This window comes from Equus caballus, chromosome 22 (assembly GCF_041296265.1).
Source record: "Equus caballus isolate H_3958 breed thoroughbred chromosome 22, TB-T2T, whole genome shotgun sequence".
In the NCBI taxonomy this organism is placed as follows: domain Eukaryota; kingdom Metazoa; phylum Chordata; class Mammalia; order Perissodactyla; family Equidae; genus Equus; species Equus caballus.
The window spans coordinates 49863157-49883062 of record NC_091705.1 but is presented as its reverse complement, the minus strand read 5'-3'; the positions used below and the strand labels follow the sequence as shown (position 1 = coordinate 49883062).

Sequence of the window (19906 nt, the reverse complement as noted above, 5' to 3'; positions counted from 1 at the left end):
CCTTCTGTCTTCTCGTTGGGGGTGGAGACAGGAAGCCCCACGTGTGCAAGGCCCTGGGCCAGCAGGAGGGACTGTGGTGCTGACAGTCTGGGCAAGGGGCAGCCGGGAGAGGGTCCCTGCCCCTGAGAGTCGCCTTGACACGCACGCCCCCAGGCCCCCCGTCCCCGTGTACCGCTCCTCGCACAGTGTGCAGCCTCCCCCACCATTGCCCATGCGGTTCCCTGCGCCCGGAACGTCCTTCCAGCCTGTCCCCTTCTCTTGGAGCTGAGGGTGCGAACACTGACTGACAAGGGCTCTGAGTGGCCGGCGCCACAGTGCCTCCCGCGGTGTCCCAGGGCGGAGTCTGGGGACAGCTGCTCTGGGGCCGGAGTGGACACAGCCCTGTCGGACGGCGCCCTCTGTCAGCCAGAGGAGGGGTGACAGCGGCCTGGGCTCCTGAGCCTCCTCCTGGCTGTGGGCCGTGCAGGTACATGCATGCGCACATGCATGTGCACACACACGTCCCAGGTGGCTGGGGCCCCTCCTTTCGGGAGGGAAGGTGACAAGCGCAGTCTGGTGTTGGGTGAACAAGGCAGGTGGAACCTCCAGACGTTGGATCCACGTTCTCGCCTCCTGCTTCATCTGATGTCCCTGCTCGACCTCAGGGTCCCTGTCTGCCGCTGGGATCTGCCAGGGCTGCCCCGGGTGTGGGGACGTGTCTGAGCCTGACTGTACCAGACAACACCCAGCCCAGGGCCGCCCTACACCCCCGCTAGAAACCCGCTGTTTGCTACTAGCGCCCTCTGCAGTAGCAAACATCCTCCCCCAGACTCTGGGGAGCCCCAACCCAGGGTCCATCATGGGCCTTGGGAAGGGTTAGGCAGACGGCACTCAACTCCAGGGTGACATTCCAGACCCGGTTCAGCAGTGATGGGAGGATGCTGGGCCCCTCTGCTGGCTCCTCCTTCCTCCGTTCTGCAAGGAAGGGACAGAAGTGTGGCCAGATGTGGAGTCCCGGAGGCCTGGGGCCAGTCTGCACGCGAGCCCCAGGGGCCCCTTCTGAGCAGAACCCACCATCACCTCCTGGGTCCTGCATCCCTCAGGGGCTCCAGGCACTGAGACCTGACGACTCTGGGTTCCCATGGGTAGGGCTGTCTCCTCTCTCAGACTCTCAAAGGGTTTACAGTTTGCTGTGGATTAAAAACAAAGGTGCTCATCACACACTCATGTTCACAGCAGCATTATTCACAACAGCCAAGAGGTGGAAACAACTCATGTCCATTCACGGATGAGTGGGTAAACAGAACATGGTGTAAGTATATACACATATATATGTAAATATACACAATGGAATATTATTTAGCCTTAAAAAGGAAGGAAATTCTGACACTTGCTACAACATGGATGAACCTTGAGGACGTTGTGCTCAGTGAAATAAGCCAGACACAAAAGGAGAAATACTGTATGATTCCACTTACATGAGGTCTCTAGAGGAGTCAAATTCATAGAGACAGGAAGTAGAATGGTGGGGGCCAGGGGCTGGGGGAGGGGGTGGGGACTTGGTGTTTAATGGTGTTTGGTTTGGGGAGATGAGAAAGTTCTGGAGATGGATGGCGGGGATGGTGCACAACAATGAGTGTAGTTAATACCACTCAACTGTGCGCTTACAAGTGGCTACGATAATAGACCCCATGTGTGTGTCCCGAGGAGTTCACAGCGGTGCGTGGCTGCTGCACGACACCACGGTCCGCAGGGATTTCCTGGGCTGGGCTTCCAGCTCGAGTCCCCCTGAGGTTCCTCGTGAAAACCCCAAGGTGAGCAGACGTAAAGGCCTTTATGGCAAATCCACGTTCTTGCTGCACCTCTGTAAACCATCGGAGCAAACCCACCCAGGCCAGACTCACTTTGTCGTCAAGAATCTTTCTCTCAGGTTCTTTCTGGTCAGGAGTCGGGAGACGGTCAGGGAAAGTTTGTGCTTAAATGGAAAACGACTCTGATTCTGATTCTGCGGGAGCCGCACGCACAGCTCCGTGGATAGCAACAATCCTCCTCTCCAGGCACACGGCGGGCCTGCCCAGCAGAGGAGCAGCCCAGCGCCAGCTCTACTCTACTGGCACTTTCATTTCAACATTCCCAATCCACAAACGTGTCCCTTGGATTCTCATTTGACCTGTTCGCAGCACTTTGCTGGTTTCCTCGTGAATGAGTTAAATAAATCTTTAACACGTTTACTCTTTTTTTAAAAAAGGATGTTAAATAAAACAACGGTCTTCCTTTTAAATAGTTTAATAGTCATTTAAATAAGGCTTTGGTGTGATTTTCCACATTTTTATAGTTTCTCTTCTCTACATATACATCTTGCAGAATCTATTATTAATTCATGAGCCGGCCAGCTCCTCTGTTATAACCTGGGAGGGTGAAAGACAATTCAGAAAGGGAGGTTCGCCTGGTTCTGGGGAGCAGCTTGGGCAGGAGGGGCCCACCCCCTCTCAGCTGGAGTCACTAGGCACCAGGAAGCAGATCACATCGCTAGTGCCCAGGGACCCACGAGAGGGGCATACGGGGGGAGCCTAAAGACGGGCAAAGGCCTTGGGCCCACCGCCTACCCAGGGAACAGGGGTCTCAGCCTGGCTATTCGGAGAAGCCCCCCCACAGGCTTCACCTAGAGCCATGGTTCTCACTCGGGAGTTTCCCTGGGGACAGCTGGTGATGTCAGGGGACAGTTTTGGTTGTCATGACTGGGGGGTCATCTACTGTGTGGCAGCCAGGGATGCTGCTAGACACCCCACAGTGCACAGGGCGGCCCCCCACAGAGAATGATCCAGCCCCAAGGGCACAGAAACAAAGGGAAGCAGGTTTCAGGGGAAGAGCCCGGGATGGCCACTGCACTGGCTTACGTCGGGGGCCGACTGTAGAGGGTGCCTGTGGGTCTACGTGGGACAGGCTGTGTCTGTTATGAAGCTGTTGCCACTAAAAACACACCCATGCACCCCTGGCAGCCTCGCCAACCCTGAGACGAGGGCACGATCGCCCCACCAGCAGGTGGGGAAACTGAGGCCCAACCAGGGCTGCCTGGCTCTGGCATTCGCCCTGCCCGCCGGCCTGGCTGAGGCTGGCTCTCTCCCCTGCTCATAAATCTGGGGTCGAGAGCGAGTGTCCCTTCAGCTGAGTCCTTTGCCCCGAGGCTGATGGCGCTGGGTCCTCGGGGCTTGTGGGGTCTGGGCAGCTAGAGGTCCTCGTGGGCGGGGCTCAGGTCCACGCGCTTGGCCTGTCCGAACACCAGGAAGGTGCACAGCCCCAGGCTGCTGATGGCGGCCACCAGGTTGAACACGGATGTCCAGGAGCCAGTGGTCTCGATCAGGTAACCGCCCAGGCACACACCCACGACACCTGCACTCAGGAGAGGGGACCGAGGGGCTGAGTGACAGGCAGTCTCAAGGGCAGTGCCAGGATGAGAAGCTAGGGGGGTGGTGCCTGGAGGAGAGGCTGGGGTGGGGGCTGGAAGGAGAGAAGCCAAATTCAGGTGTCCATGCTGCCGGGCCGAGGGTCTCAGGGGGCAGAGACCTCAGGGGCCATCCAGGAAATCGCCCACCCAATGGGTCCCTCCACATCCTCCACAGGGGACGGGGGCACTGGGGAGGGGCTGGGCTGGGGAACGAGTCCCGTCATCATCCTCCAGGCACTGGGCTCACGGGGACCCTGGACCACGGGGATTTGACTCACATCTGGGGGTCAAGTCAGGGGGCGAGTGGGGCTACGTGCTGTTGGAGAAGCGAACACTCTGTTCTCTCCCTAGGCCAGCTCTGGGGTCTGCACTCTCCCCACACTGGTCTGACACTGTGGGACCCTGCTGAAGGTGCCCGGCCCGAACCCGCAGGGCTGGAGCAGCCAGAGGGAGTGGGAGGACACAGGGGTGTAGCAGCCAGGAGGCACCTCAGGGCCTCTGGGCTTGAGCCCCAAAGGCAGGGACCCCAGGGCACCTCTCACCTGCCAAGGCCCCAGCTGTGTTGGCCACACCTGCGAACAGGGCAGAGAGAAGGAGGACTGGTCAGAGGAGACTGACTGTGACCCACCCCTGGCTCACCCGCCTGGGGGCAGCCCTGGGAGCTCAAGGAGGGACGAGGCTGGGTGAGCAATGCCTGGGCTGGAAGCAGTTGCTTCCTATCCAAACGGCAGGGTCCTCACCAAACAGAAAGCCAGCGCAGGACGGGGCCAGGTCCTGGATGTTCACAGAAATGCCACTGTGGGAAAAGGGAAGGGAGGCAGGCCAGTGACCACGGGCAGACCACCCTGCCAGGCCAGCAGCCAGCCCTCTGAGTGCCTGGAGCCTGCAGACCGTCAGGGAGCACTTGGGACCCACCCTGCCATGCCCGGGTGCCGGGCCATGCCAGGCCGTCTGAACCCGCCCCAGCTCTCCCATCTGGGCCTTGGCACAGCACAGGCACCCACTCCCGGGACAAAAAAAATGGGGAAGCAAGCTTGCTCAAATGCAGTTCACTAATTTGAAAGCGACATTGAACTGCCAATTCCCAAAACAACTCCCAGTGAAGTTTTCCTAATTAAAGGTTAGTACCACTGAGCAGATCGGGAGGGGCAGATGCAGACGCAGCTCACCCCTCACGTGTTGGGGACAAAAGATGCTACCTGGAGATGGCATCTCTTCTCCCAGCCCCTCCCCAGGTGAGGTTCTTGTTTTTCAAATGGCCCAGGTCCACACCAGCTCAGACAACCCTTTGCCTCCGTGGCTCACTCACGGGACCTGCCATGCAGCCGCCCTCCACGTGGCCCCTGAGCCAGGCGGCTTCTCCCTCACGCCCAGGACGAACGATGCTGGGGATGCTTGTGGGCAGCAGGGAGCGGCTCCAGCGGACAGGGCGCCCGGCCCTCACCTGTGGTTGAAGGTCTGAAGACCGATGGAGGCTGACGCAAAGACCACAGACTTACAGAAGCTCGAGGTGTGACCCAAACACAGGGCAAAAATGCTAGACAGGCCGAGGCCCATCACCTGCGGGAGAGACAACTGGTGACAGGGCAGGAGCCACGGCAGCCAACAAGTCCCCTCCCCAAGCGGCCTGGGGCACAACGAACAAGGGTCGGTGAGCAAACTCCTCCCAGGCTGGGGCCTGCCCAGGGGACATGTGGGAAGAGGCTCCATGATAAGCCAGCCCTGCTCGTTGGAGCTAAAGGGGAGAGGCCCCATCCTGCATGAGCAAACCCAGGCCCAAAAATGGGTGCCAGGGCTCCGAGGGGCAGAGAGCCCGTGTACGCAGCTCAGGGAAGACCTCAGCTCAGCCAAAGTGGCCCCAGCACTGACCTGGAGCACCCCTAGCTGCCCTGCCACAACAGCTGCCTTCTGGGTCAGGTGATCTGGGGACAGAACCCCTCAGCTCCCAGGAGCAAAGCAGGGGTGCCCAGAGGAAGCCACGCGCCGACGGTCCTACCTGCATGAACTTCCGAACGGTGATGGTTCTGTAACCTGAACAGAGGGGAGACGGCAGATGTTCCCATCGGCCCATCTGCACTGATGCCCCTGGTACAGGTGGCGGGGGGTGGGGGTCCCACCCAGCACACTGAGGAGAGGCAGCAGGGGAGACGAGAGACGGGCCCTGGCTCAAGATGGGGTATCCTGTGTCGTGGTGAGATGTGTGCACATGCATGTTGGTGCATGTGCGTGCATCTACTCTGCTGTGTGTGTGCATGGAGAGGGTTCCCACAGCAGAGGCCAGGCAGACGCATGGGAGGCAGGCCACTTGGACAGTTACAAATGTGCTTTCTTTGTGTTTCTGCAAAGTTTATAATTTTTCCACAACTGGTGTGCGGTACTTTTGTAACTAGGAAAAGACTAGCATTTAAGAAAGAGCGCAGTGTGCGGAGGGAGAGGGGAGCATGTGTGTGTGCGAGGGCGCTGTCCTCGGGGCGTGTGCACTCGGGTCCTGGGCGGGCACCTGACACGCACAGCCCGCCCCAGGTCTGTGACCTCTGACACTACCAGGTGCCCTTTCCTGCTCTGGAAAGGATTGGGGGCTGAATCTGGCCCCTCGAGGGGATCTCCACCATCACAGCGGGACTCAGGTCCTCTCACTGTGCCCCAATACCCCCTTAATTGGGAAACTGAGGCTGGGGGAGGCGACAGGCTTAAGGCAGTCATCAGCTGAGTCAGGCGGGGAGCTAGCTCCCACAGGCCCAAGAGCCGGGGGTCCCAGTCTCACAGCTTCGTCCTCAGGGGGGTGAAGCCCCCTCCCATCGCTGTACCTGCACCTCCAGGAGGGGTGCCCCCCTGCCCCCGAAAAGTGAGGTAAGCCCGGTGTGGCTCTGGCCTGGCCCCTGCCCTAGCGCTCACCCTGACTGATGAGATGATCGGACAGAAATCCACTGAACAGACTGGCGGGAATCGCCACCAGCCAGGGCACCACGTTGAAGATCCAGCCCTGTTGGGGAAGGAGGGGAACAGGGCCTCAGAGGTGGCCAGAGCCGGCACGCAGCCACCAGGGAGAGCGGCTGCCCATGCCCACTACTGCCCAGTAAGGCTCTCCTGCCCGCAGGCTGGACCTTCTGGGGTTGGGGATCTCCCTCGCCCTAACCTCTCTGCCACCCTGGCCAAGCGCTGGGCCCACCAGGACTGTGCCCCTGCAGGCCGAGTCTCCCCCATGGCTCCCCATACTGTGATGGGGCAGAGCTAGGGGACGCACCCCGCCCTGGGAATGTGCGGCTCAGGGGTCCTGGTCACCAGAACTGGGAGGGTGGCCGGACAGCCTTGGTGGAGCGAGCTGAGTGGATGGGCAGGTGACAGCCCTGTCCACATCACAGCCCCTGCTTGGCCCTCATCAGGAACGACCATCCACAGATCGGCCGGCTGGGTTGTATGGTGGGGACTCTGCTGGGGCAGCTGGACACCCGGGTGTGAATGCATTAGCGGGATGGCACCGGGCCTTTCCAAGGCGCATCGACCCAGGGTGCCAGCCCCGAGAGTGGTGAAGCCACTAGCCCCTGTGGTGTCAGAACCATCACCGAGGCCGGTGGAACCAGGGGCCCATCTGCACACCACGTGCTGGCTTCGTGGCGCCACTTACCCTGCACGAGCTGCCAGGCGGCCAACCCACCTTGGAGCTGGGGAATGTCTCCTTAAAGAAGGTCGGCAGCCAGGAGAGGAGGATGAAGAAGGAGCACGCGGAGGAGAGCTGGGAGAAGATGACCGCCCTGCAGGGAAGCAGACGCCAGGCTCAGGTCCACGCGCCCCCAGCCCCCTCCCCTCACCAGGGGCCAAGAGTGGCCCTACCCCAACGTGGGCCGATCTGACCCCCTGGCTGTACTCACCCTGTGGTCAGTTGGTGCCAGGGAGCACGTGAGGCCCGCCAGGCTCCAACCCCCATCCTGCCGCCCCTGCCCCACACTGCGACCCCATGGCAGCCCAGCTCACCAGACAGAAGGCTTCCGGAAGAGCTGTCTCCAGGGCACTTTGGTGTGCTGGGACATTGGCAGGCCTTGTGCCAAAACGCCCAGGGCCAGGATAAGATCTAGAGGGAGCAAGGTGTTTCCACGCAAAAGCAGATCAGAATCTGGCAGGATGGTGCCTGCTCATGACAGACCACTCACGGGGATGGTTCCAGTGGGCCAGCAGGCCCCCACACCCCTGCATACCCTCCCTGGCTGGGCACCATCCTCTCTGCCAGCGCCTTGGGTTGGTAGCATTTGCCTTTGAGGGTCGACGTGTGTGTTGAGGCTTTCTTTCTCGATCCTTTCCTGTCCTCGAATCCCCCAGCCCCCTTCCTGCCACCTGAAGCCACGACCGCCCTGCAGACTGCCTGTGCCCACGGCAGCTCTCCCTAGGAGCCTGCTTCTGCCCGAGCGGAGCTCTGAGGACTGAGCCCAGCCACACCCGGGCCGAGAGCTCGGTGGCAGACATGTTTCCTGAGCCCCTAGTCTAGGGGACTCTTTTCACAGCCTGGGGCAGCCCTGGGTCCCCCTGATCTGGCATGCTCTGCAGAAGTTCCGTGGCTGCTCTGGGCCTGGCCCCTCCCCAGGCAGTGGTGTTGGCCGGCACTCGCCCACCCGGCTGTGGTTACCTTGTTCGCTCAGCAGGTACCTGTACACGTAACACACCCACAGCAGGGTGAGCCCGCCAGAGAAATAGAAGACGCTCTGCCAGCCGTACCAGTCCAGGAGCAGGGAGCCCACAGCCCCCGTCACCAGGGTCCTGGAACGACAGAGAGGAGCGTGGCCATGACCCTCGGCTTCACTCAGGCAAGCAGATAGAGAACCCCCACCCGGTGTGCACTGAGTCCCTAGTAAAGAAGGTGTTTCTGGTGCCTGTAAAGCAGCTGCTCAGAAGCCCCAGTCTCAGCGTATTTTGTTAAGGATTGCAAGCTTTCAGGAGGGGCTTCAGATGCCAGGGGCCAGGGTGGACGCGGGCACAGCTGCGTGGGTGTGACATGGCACAGGGGTGGCTGCTGTGGGCCCTGCGCTGCTGCAATTTCTTGCTTCCAGGCACTCTGTTGGCCTACAATCGTGGTGTGGATACTTTTAAACAAAAAAAGGCAACAAGAAGAACGTATTGCCAATGCTGAACTGAAACCTCCATGCTGTTCTCAGCTTCACAGGTCAGAGATGACGGAACAGCAACCAAGCCCAACTCCCGCTATTGTCCCAAATAAGTCCTTGCCCACCCTCCCCCTTGCTGCCCCTCATCTGCTGAGCTTTGGCCAGGAGACAAAGGGGAATAAGAGAGAAGAAAAAAGCTCCTCTCCATTGAGGCCAGTGAGCCTGTTGGGGGTGGCCTTGCCCTCTGAGCCTCGCTCCCCCAACCATGGGGTGGACACAATCTCTCCCTGGGCCTTAGGGAAACGGGATTCTGGATGAACAAGGAATGTTTCTCTGTGGGAGCATGTCCCATGTCGCTTATCTGAAGTTGACATTTCACTGGCGCCCTGGGTTTTCATTTGGGCCCTTCTGGCCCAATCACAGGCACCCCCTGCCCCTCTGAATTCCTGCCTAGACCTCAGCAGCAATGAAGTCAGAACCCCGGGACAGGCAGCCCCATTAGGACAGCAGGACATCCTTCCACCCCTAGCGAGGTCTGGACATGAGGGCCTGGGGCTCGGGGGCGGCGTAGGGAGGAGGGACACAGGGTGCTCACACCTGGGCTGTGACAGGTGAGCACAGGCCACCTCCCCACCAGGTTCCTTCTGCACAGATGAAAGGGGACTTGATGAAGAAGTCACTGCCCCTGCCCCGCGCCAGAACCCCAGGGCCCACGCCACGTGCCACCGGCACTGGGGACAGAACGCACACAAAGAGAAGCGCTGTGCTCAGAGATGGGGAGTGACAGCCAGCGCCTCCTGGAGCACAGAACCCGCCAGGCCCACATAACCCTGAGCTGCAGATGTTCCCATGTGGCCTGTCCTGCCTGGACCTATGGCCGCTTTGCCAGGGGCACTGCCTCTGCCTCCCCTGCCCACCCAGGCTGGGACTTACCCGAACTGGGAGCCAGCCCCCACAGTGCTGTAGGTGAAGCCTCGCTCGCTCTCCCGCACCTTCTGCGACAGCAGGCTGGTCAGTGCAGGGAAGTAAACTCCTGGAACAAGCAGAGAATGCAGACGATCGGCAGCCACATCCCCGAGCTGAGGGGTGAGAGCCAGGCCGGGAAGCTCCCCGGGGCCCATCCTGGATTATTTGGGCCCACCTCACCCCCAAGGGACCAACAGGGCTGGGCTCCCAGTGACACTCGGCTAAGGAGACACTCAGCTTGGGTGAGAAGAGCATTCCAGGTTGCAACACAGAGTGGGCAGCAGGAAGACTCGGGTCCAAGCTGGCACTCCTGCCACTGTCACACTGGCTTCCGGAGCCATGCCAGCTCTGAGACCTGGCACTGATATGCACATGTGCGCACACACATATGAGTTGTACGTGCACAAACACACACACCATACACTGATCACATTAGCACACACGCCAACTCACACTAACACACAGTCACACACACTCGCACACACTGACTCACGTGGTCACGCACTCACATACACATTTGGACACAAGATGCATGTACAACCAGTGAGACCTGCACAGCCCTGTGGAACCACAGTGCTGGGTCCTGGACACGACATTGCCCTGTAGCAACTCCAAATGTTACCACGGCAGGTGGGGGAGGGAGCACAGGATCTCTCTGTATGTTTCTTTGCAACTTCCTGAGAATCTACAATTATTTCAAAATCTAGTTAAAAAAAACCCCTGCCCTGAGCTTTGCAGCTCCTGCCTGTTACACTGTGTTTTTCTGCAGAAACACCCAGGGAAGCTAAGAGGCCAGGGGCCCTGGACAGGACATGGCCCTTGCCTTCCCATTGGGTCCTGGGCCCCTGTCCACGCCAAGTGCCAGTCACCCAGGGTGACAGCTGCCCCTTGAGCCCTGTTTTGTCCCCCGTAATTGGCCACAGACCAGCTGTACAGAGGAGTCCTTTTGCCTCCCAGGATGATGGGGAGAAACAGCCCGAGCTAAGGGCCACCCAGCTGGGCACCCAGAGAGCCAGCCAGGTGTCCTGGGACCTTCCTCTGCAGGACAGAGAGCACCAGCCAGAGGCCACATGAGGAGCAAGTGGGGTGAATCTGCAGGAGCACAGGAGCCAGACCGCTCAGACCACTCAGACCAGTGGGACCAACCATGGGCCAGACTGGTGGGGTTGGTCAGGAAACAGGCAGGGGCCAATTCCAGGAGATCTGGGTTCCTGGGGGCACAGGCTAGAAGCAGGGTCATGCTCTGCCCCAGGCTCTAGGGGAGAGGGGAAGTGGAGGTCCCTTCCAGAGTGAGTGGGAGAGGTACTCAGGAAGGATCCCAGATCCCACCCACTCAGATCGCATCCAGGTGATGGAAGCTGTCGATGCCATGCTGGTACAGGGCAGGAGTTCAGAAGGCCACCCCGTTCCCTTGAAGGTGGGCTGTGCACCACCTGCCATCAGCTAGGCCACTGGGCGTCTTTGGGGGGTGCTCTCTCCAGAAGTCTAATGCCCCCAAACCATGGGAGACAGAAGTCTTAAGAAACCTGCATCTCCTCAGCCTGCTGGCCTGGCTAGTGGGGTCGTGGTCTCTGCCCAGCAACACGAAGAAATGCCACATGTCCCCACTGTGCTGCCCAGTGGGACTAATAAATATCACGTAGCAACCTGGCTGCCACCCAGGTCCCTAGAGTAGACTTTTTGGCAGAGGAGGACAACTGACATCAGAATGTGCCAGACTTTGAAGTGTTTATAGAAAATGGAAAGTGGTTCAGGTGCCAAGTCATTGTAGGGAAGTGCAGCCGGGACAGCACCCGCCAACAGGGACTGCCCTCCCGTGGCCCTGCACAGGGCCGCGCTGCCGGCGAGGACAGCTGCTCACCCGCCAGGCTGAGGGCCCCAGGACCCTCTCAGCGATAGCCCTGAGGTGTGATACACCTGCTCTGATTTAAGGCAGAGCTGAAAGCACATCATACACAGGGGCACAGACAAGCACATGTATGCATGCACACGTTCACCCACCTGCGTGAACACATACACGCACTCATCCACACATAAACACATACACATGCACACACATGTGTACACACATGTTCACCCACCTGCATGAACACACACATGCACTCATCCACAGGTGTGTAAGCACACATGCACACACTCCCCTGCTCTACCACGCCTGGCACGAGAGTTGAATGCCGGCAGCGTGAGGGAGCAGCCTGAGGCAGCCCTACCTTGGAGCAAGCCTGTGAGGATGCGAGAGAAGGTCATGAAGACAAGGTGGGTGCTGCCGAGGTGGGCGAGCATCGGGGTGGCAGCGGTGATGAAACCCCAGGCGGAGGCTGACAGCAGGATGACCTTCTCACCCCCGATCCTAGAGTGGGGACAGAAGGACGGTGATGGGAGAGCTGTGCGCCTGGGCTGATGGGCTGGTCCAGAAGATCCTGATGTGGAGGAGCCTCGGGTGGAGGGCCTGCACCATGCCTCGCTCAGAGCAGCCCTTTGGGGTAGGCAGTGCTGCCATATCCCCCTCTGCAGAGGAGGCTGCGTGAGAGTGCAGAATCCAGCCTGGTTCGTCTGTCCCCACAGCCCCCAGAGCTGCCTCATGAGGATGCCGGGTGCTCCTTGGGGTGCCGAGCACCCCAAAGGGGAGCTGTGTGCTGGCCCCCCAACCACCTCCCACGTGGACCTCGGGTCTCCCAGCTCACATCTTCCTCTGTGTGAGGCCTCTCCCCACATTCATTTCCCAGGAGCTGCCTCACCCTGTGTGCCAGCAGGGCCCATCCTTCCCGAGAGAAGCCCCCAGCCCTGCAGGGAGAGGTGGTTACCTGTCCCCCAGGTGGCCGCCCACGATCTGAGTCAGGCAGTAGCCCCAGAAGAAGCTGCTGAGCACGATGCCGGCCTCCTTCTTGTTCCAGCCGAAGTCCTGGCTCATGGAGACGGAGCAGACGGGCATGCTGACACGGGCGCAGTATAGCAGGCACGTGCCCAGCAGCAGTGCCCCTGTCCATGCCTGACACTCGGGCCTGCAGGAGAGGAAGGCCTGGTCAGGCCCAGAAGAGGCGGAGCCCTCCTTCACGCACGTTGGAAGGAGGCGACTCAGCCATGTCTCAAAGTCTAAATGCCCCTGTCTATTGACTCCTAGGAGAACACAGCAGATACTAGAAAGATGCACGACATCATTCAGAACGTCAGAGCTGGGGACAGCCCAAATGGCCAGCCATAGGGCAGGTTAAATAAGCCACTGCAGGGGTGCTCCTCTCCAGGACCGGCAGCCGGGACCAGGGCACCCACCTTCTCACGGACTGAGGGGGCCCAGGAAGCCCACCAGGCTGGAGCTGGCAGCTCATAACCCACTGAAGGAGCAGTGGGCTGGGCAAGAGGACCCCAGCTGAGGCAGAGGGAGGGTCCCATGACCGGGTGAGACCAGCACGGTGGGCCCCCCTACAGGGTCCCCAGGAAACCTGGGGGCAGGTGGCGCTGGGCAGCCAGCAGGGGACACAGTGCCATGGGGGCAGGTGGCCCCTTGGAGGAACCTGGGCAGGGGTGAGGCAGCCCTGGCAGCCTGGGAAGGCCTCCAGACAAATGTCCATAGAGGGACAGTCCACAAAACTCCTGGCCAGTGCTCCTCGATATTAGTCACCAAAACCAAAGGAAGTCAGAAACTGCCTCAGCAGGAGGAGCCCAGGAGATGCGACTCAGGGCCTGTGGGATCCTGCATGGGGTCCTGGGACCTCGGGGAAACTGCAGAAATCAGAACAATCCTGTGTCACTATCAGTCCACTGATGGTACAGACGCAGGGCACTAATCTGGGGAGGCTGGTGTGCTACCCTCACAGTGATTCTGTAAATCTAGAACTCTTCTAAACGACAATGTTTATTCTTAAGAAGAGAAAAAGAGAGAGAGGGAGCCTCAAGCACTGTCCGTGCGGGAGAGACCCCGTCGGGGAGGCACACGGGGGATGGCCCAGGGGAGGGGGCAGCTCTAGGGACTTTCGATGTCTGTGTGCAGTGAGGGTGGTGACGGGGGCAGCTGTCAGGAGAATGGAGAAGCCTAAAGCAGTCCCAGCAGACGGCTCGGGGTCCTGCTGCACCTGGACTCGCCCCCCGGCTGGGGTGTGGGTACAGGGGGCTGGGTTCTCCCTGGGGCTGTGACACGCTGCAGGGAGAAAGCTTGGGCTGTGGGAAGGACACGGGCAGGGGTTCCAAGCCTGGGGATCTGAGGCCTGGCCAGGTTGGATGAAGGAGGACGAGGCATCGGTACTGCCAAGCCTTGAGGAGGTCACTAGGGAGGAGAAGGTCAAGGGTGAGAGGCCAGGGCGCCAGGTGGCCAGCTCATAGACATCAAAGTCACCCAGGAAAATGGCGGGATTCAGCCAGGAGAGGAAGGCAGGGACCACGAGCCAGGAACCAAAAGGAAGGAAGGGGTGTCCAGGAGGGGAGGCTGGCTAGAGCCTCAGAGGGCAGTTTGCAGAGCAGAGTGGGGAAGGACACCTCTTGCCTGGTGGATGAGGGGGACAATGGAGTCTCTCCCTTGCCCCCCAAACCCCCATTCAGACCTCTGTCTAGCCCTGGCGGGGGCTGCCCCTGGGCTGCCCTGGTGGGGATCTACCAGAGAACAGTGAGTGGCCAGGGGTGGTGGAAGTTTGGACTCGATCTGCGGTGGACACATGGGCATGTTTCCCACCCGCTGGCCCTCTCCATGCTCGGGCTGCCAGTCCGACTCAGGAGGACAGGCCAGGAGCACCCGTGGGAGGGCCGGAGTCCTCATCTGGTTGCCTCCTGGGGGGATAAGGCCCTAAGGGTAGCTCATGCCTCAAGGTATTGCCAGCTGGCCCAGAGACAGTGGGTGGCACACACGCCAGGAGCCTGATAAACAGGCACAACAAAATGTGTCAGCTATCTCAAAGGCAGCAACGGACCTGGAACGGGGCCCACCTCACCGGGGCAGCAGCGGCCAGCAGCGAGCCGAGGCTACGCCCATGGTCCAGTGCCCTCCCGCCAGCAGGGTGGACCACTAAGCACTGGAGCTGGGTGAAAATGCGGGACCAGAAGGCGCTGCTGGCCAGGAGCTTTTCAGGAGAAGGTGGTTTGTTTCAGGGCCTGCTGCCACCCTGGGGCAACTGCAGCAGCCATGGCCTGCCGTGCCTGGCTGTGGACAGGCCTGAGGCACGTGGGACAAGTTGCCTGGCTGCCCCGAGCCTCAGTTTCCTCAGTGGAGAAGGGTTGTGCCCATGCCTGCCTCCATCATGCTCAGTAAACAGCAGGATGACCCACAAGTTCCTAGTGCCCCAACAAGGAGCCATTGTGACTGGCCACCTCCTCTGGCCGGCATCTCCACACGGTGCACTCCCCCTCTGCAAACCACAGTGTACTTTTCCAGTTGGGGAGCGAGATGGAGAGGCTGTAGCTCCCCTGCTGTCTCGGGCTGGCCAAGGGACCTCATCGTGGGGGCCCCAGGGTCACACTCCCCTCACCCCCAGCAGTGCCCTCCACAGCCAAGGAAGCCGGTGCGGAGTCCTGCAGTCCCACCAGCCGAGACAGATGATTCGAGGTTCAAGACCATCACTCGTGGGTTTGGAGTGAATGAGTCTGAGTTCCAAACAGTCTGGTCTATTGTCCCCAAACAGATCCACATTTGTAGGCCGGGGCCCCACCTAGAGTTTGGGAATTACATTTCCAAAGTGCTGTCAGCTCCCGACGAAGCGAGTGGTCTTCTGCGTTGAAGAACTCTCCAGGAGGAGACGTGGGTGCTGTTCGGGTCCCGGCATGACTCCAGAGCCCTGTCCCTTCCCTGGGCCTCAGTTTCCCCATGTGTACAGAAGAGGTTGCACTGCACCACGGATTTCAAGCTGGTCTCTGGGTGCTCAGAGGGGTGCATGGGTGTGGCTCCAGGGCATCCCTCTGCTGCTATGTGCTTTATATATTGAAACTTCCTAGAGGTGTCCAGTGGGAAACAGGATCCCATGCTAAAAATATCCACAGTGCTGCAATTCCAGGAGCCAGCCGCTTGGCTGTGCCTTGGCTGAGCCCAGGGGAGGGCGCTCCACTTGGAAACTGCCTAGTGACCCCTCAGCGACTGCTAGAGCAGGGACCCTGGCCATCATGCCCTGATCCCACTTCCCAGTTCTTAAAATGTTACTGGAACGACTCAGAAGCTGAGACAATGGGAACACCAGCACAGCGGCAGGCTGCACAGGTCTTGGTGGCCTCCCCTGCTTGGAGGCTGAGGTGGAGGGGGCAGAACCCCACAGGGCGGCTCACCAACTCTTGCTCTGGGCCTGGGGGCCCCAAACGCTGGTTATCTTTGCAGAACCAAAGGCTGTGAGGCAGTTGGGGGGTCCAGGCATCCGCAAGCTGGTGCTGGCGCTGGCTCAATGCCCATCAGAATCTGCGACATGGCCCCCAGGCGCTGAAGCCACTACAGGCTCAGGCACCCGTCTCCTCCAGGGCTCCAAACACGAGGACGATGCCCTGACTTCTCCCCAGAGCTCACCCCTGGGACTTGACGAAGCTCACCCTGCGAGGGCACCAGTCCACCTCCCAGCCTGCTTCCGTCCCAAGTGCTACAGGCCTGTCAGGGACATTGTTCCCTCTGAGCAAACACTCCCACTGGGCTTCGTGGGAAGCACAGAGCAACGCAGTCCAAAGAGCCGTCAAAGTCAGCCCACCCGACGGGGCCGGCAGGGCACCCACCTGCAGGCGCGTCTGCTCCACAGCCCAGCCGCGGCCTCCAGACAGCTGTCCCGGGGACCACACAGGCCCACGGTTTCCCTGTGCCCCTGCAGGCGCGCTCTCTGTGAGCACATGTGTGCACGGCTCTGATTTTCACGCACAGCCTGAGTGACGGAGAGAGAGGTGGGGACGTGGGAGCAAGCCTTTCACCTTCCCACAAGCAGCCAGAGTCCAAAGGTGCCTTTGAAAGGGAGCGTGACTCTTTTATGTGGTCAAAGCAGTGAAGGGTCACCTGCGTCCAGATGGGACTGTGCCCCCGCAGCCTGCCCCTCCCTCAGGTGACCCTACTGGTGACCCTGAGAGCTGGGCTCTGTTTACGTTGGGTGGGAAGTCCAGTGAGAAACAGCGGGAGGCCAGCTGACACTGACCTGCTCTGGAAGGCTGGGCGGCTACTGAGAATGTGGTGCTGCCCATTAGCCTCCTTATGGCCACAAGGGGTCAAGAAAGGCCCGTGAGGTCCAGGCAACCAGTCCACTTTAGCTTAAGGCACTGGCCCGGGAGCTCCCTTGGGAGCTGCGTGGGGCAAGGTGCTGTCTGCTTTCTCCCTGGGCCCCAGAGGCCCCCACAGCCCCGTTCCTGAGCAGGAGGGCAGTGCCAGCCAGGTGGGCAGAGGGACTTCCTTCATAGCCGTTGGGGAAACAGAACAAGGAAGTTGGCTGGAGAGGGCGACCCAGATGTGGCCAGCTGCCTGAGGATTAGGATGCCAGAACCAGAATCCTTGATCCTGTGGATGGGCTGGTGGAACACCGGAGGCTCTGGCAGGATTGGTCAGGAAGGGCCTGAAAGGCTTCATCCCGCCCACTTTGATGGGCCCTGAGCCTCAGGTCAGTGTCCCCAGCTCATCAGGATGCTTCCTGTGAACCTTCTAGAACCTTGTGCTTCCTGCAAACAGCGCCTGTGCTGGAGAAGCATCCATGGCTGAGCAAATATGTGGTCACGTGTTCCCTCAATTCAGAAAAGGGAAATGTGCCCGTGCCACAGGCCAGGAGGGCAGAAAGTTGGAGGGAACATGCCCGGCCAAGGCTGCCCCCCACCCCTGCACTGGGGTGTGGCTGAAGAGCAGCCCTGCCCATTGAGCAGACAGTGCTTCTCCACACAGAGCGCAGGCAGAGTCGGCAGCAATAAACAGTAGCACTTGTTATGATCATTATCACTGTTATCCACTCAGGGGTGTGAAAACCTTCTCCCAGCTGAGCCCAACTGCACTCAGGATCCCACAGGCCCCTCCAGAACGCCTGGCTGTTGCACGTGCTCCTCTCTAAACTGAGCAGGGAGGGGAGTAAAGGCAAAGCCAGCCAGAGCCATTAAAATATAACCTGAGAGGGAAGTTTGCAGAATGTTCTATAGCCCTGGGCCACAACCCTCTGCCTGGCTGGCCTGCCACACACGGGTTGGGCTCAGAGCAAGGCCGTGCCCCTCCATAACCAGCAGGGTAGGGAGGGAGGAAGTGAGTGAGAGGCAGGCTGCAAGGCCCCCCCCATCTGTGCACCCGCGCAGGGCAGCCCTCCCTGCTCTGGCGGGCACCTGCTGGGGAGACTAGGCCAGCACTGACATTTGGGCTTTGTGGCTCGCACTCTCCTCCCTGCTCACCATGCCGGTCCCATGGGAGCCTCTGGCTTCCCTGCTAGCTTTACCTTCATCTGGGCCCCAACATCAGGGGACTTGCCGGGAGGCATGGCAGGAAGGTGCCATCATCCTGCAGGCAGCAGGGGCTGGCCCCAGAGAGCAGGTTTCTGGGACGCTGAGCTGGAGCTGCGCTAGCTCTGCAATCACAGGGCCTGACTTTGGGCCCAGGGCCCCGCAGGCTCGGCCGAGGAGCCACAGCCCATGGAACCAGATCGAGGGCTGAGCCACGGGCGGTCTAGGGGCTGCTCTGGGGTTCCCATCTCGTCCCTGGTTGCTGTGTGTGTCACATTCGTGAGCAGACCCCCTGCCCAGGAGTCTTCTGCACTTGACAGTAGACAGTGGAAACAGAACATGGAGAGGAGTGGGTCACCCGCCTGAGCCCTTCCTCCTGACCACTGACTCTCCCCAAGGGGACCCTGTCCACATCACACAACTGGAACTCAGCCATTCATCCACAGGGTCCAGCGTGTGCCCCCCTGACCAGTCCCGACTGCCCTGTTGGGTGACCCTGCACTGCTACTCCTTGTCCTCTGGTGTGTGGTCACCAGTGGGGGTTCAGGCCTGTAAATGGGTGTGGTCTTACCTAGCAGGATCAGTTCCAGGATGCCGGACTCTGCCTGTGAGCCATCTCTCCTCACTGTCTGAGAGGATGCTCCCTGCCCCAGACAGGCCTCGGAGGATGCCCCCTGCCTACACCACCCCCAGGACCCCAGCTGGCCTGGAGAGGGCTACCGGGGTACTCGCGGGTCCTGGGACTGGATGGAAGGGAGGAGGGTCCCTGGCAGTAGGGGTACTTGTGTGCTCCTTCCTGCCCCTACCCAGGGGAGTGTTGGGCGTGCAGCCCTGCAGCCAGCAGAGCCCTAAGCGGAGACGTCTCCCGCAGGACGCGCCGCTCCCTCCCCAACCACCCCACCCCCGCCGCGGCCCCACCTGGACCACTGGGCGTCCTGGGCCGCGTTCTTGCGTGCCTCGTCCGGGGGCGGCTGCATCGGGCGCAGACGGCCGCGGGCGCAGCGTGTCAGGAGCCGGCTCCCGGCCGGGCCGACCCACGCGGGCAGCGCCGCCCAAGGCCACGTGTCAGTCCCAGCGGCGCTTCCGTCCGGCGCTCCCAGGACGTGTCGCCCCCGGACGGCCACCGCGGCGGGCGGGCGGGAGGGGCGGGGCGCGCCAATCAGGTCCCCGCCCCGCGGACGTCCGACGGGGAGGCCGGGCCTCGCGGGTCTGCGGCGCGATGGTCAGACCCCCGCTCAGGCCTCCCCCCTGTTCCTGGAGCAGGCAGACAGCCCGCCCCGTGTGGCGCCGCGCTGCCCCTGCGGTGGGCGGACGGGTGGGGCTTTGGCGGAGCTGAGCCGGTATGATCCTGGCCCCCGCGAGTGCCGAGTGATGGCACTGGCCTTGGACACGTTGTTGAGCCCGGGAGCCTGCGGGCCCGCCTATAAATCTGGGGGATGATGGTGGTCCCCACCTCACAGGGCTGTGTTCGCATCAAGTGAAAGTTAGGGATAATCTTAACTAAGTGCAATGACAGTAAGACTCCAGGGTCAACCAATTTTTAAGACAGCTCTTTGGAGGTGGGCTCCAGCCCTGTGACCCTGAACCAGCCTGCCAGCACCAGCGGCGCAGTGCAATCAGTCTGCCCGCAGCAGATGCTTGCCGAAGGGCTGAGTTCTTCACACAGGTGTCTGAGCATGGATCCAGGCTGGGCCCCGAGCTGTGTCCCATGGGGCCCTCACTCTCAGGGGCTCCACGTGTGACTTGAGAAGCCTGCAGCACGTGGATCTTATGCCCACGTGAAGGACGCAGGCAACACACAAAGGCTGTGAACGTGGGGACACAATGATGACTGGATTTCTGGCCACATTCTGCTTCTACCAGCTGCTGCCTCCTTGCGTATCCTCCCCCCACCTCCACCCCGACCCACCTCCATCCACCTGCCACACAGCAGCCTAGCGAACTGGGCCATGTCACACCATGCCGAAGCCCTCCAAAGGCTTCTCACTGCACTTAGAAGAAAACCTAAAATGTCCCTGCACCACGGGGGCCGGCCTTCCCGGCTCCAGCCTCCTCTCTGGGCCTCAACAGCTGT

General features: G+C 60.7%; 1 protein-coding gene across 16 annotated transcripts; it reads right to left on the bottom strand.

Annotated features, from left to right (window-relative positions):
• Nucleotides 1-2249: 2249 nt before the first annotated feature.
• On the bottom strand, nt 2250-19097 carry SLC17A9 (solute carrier family 17 member 9). Of its 16 annotated transcripts, none has more exons than XR_011430929.1 (14): nt 18751-18968; nt 16156-16298; nt 12288-12485; nt 11694-11833; nt 9451-9550; nt 8043-8173; nt 7397-7493; nt 7080-7176; nt 6320-6407; nt 5421-5455; nt 4734-4984; nt 4165-4220; nt 3967-3996; nt 2250-3369 (listed from the first exon to the last, which is right to left on the bottom strand). XR_011430929.1 is itself a non-coding variant. In XM_005604852.4 (14 exons), exons 2-14 carry the CDS (start codon nt 16266-16268, stop codon nt 3206-3208), a joined length of 1365 nt encoding a protein of 454 aa, XP_005604909.1. In that variant the 5' UTR covers nt 16269-16298; nt 18751-19097; the 3' UTR covers nt 2250-3205. The 16 variants fall into 16 exon arrangements, 10 of the variants coding, with proteins under 10 accessions (XP_005604909.1, XP_023482669.1, XP_023482670.1 ...); XM_005604852.4 differs by having other exon boundaries at nt 4869-4984; nt 18751-19097; XM_023626901.2 differs by having other exon boundaries at nt 4869-4984; nt 7050-7176; nt 18751-18946.
• Nucleotides 19098-19906: the final 809 nt, after the last annotated feature.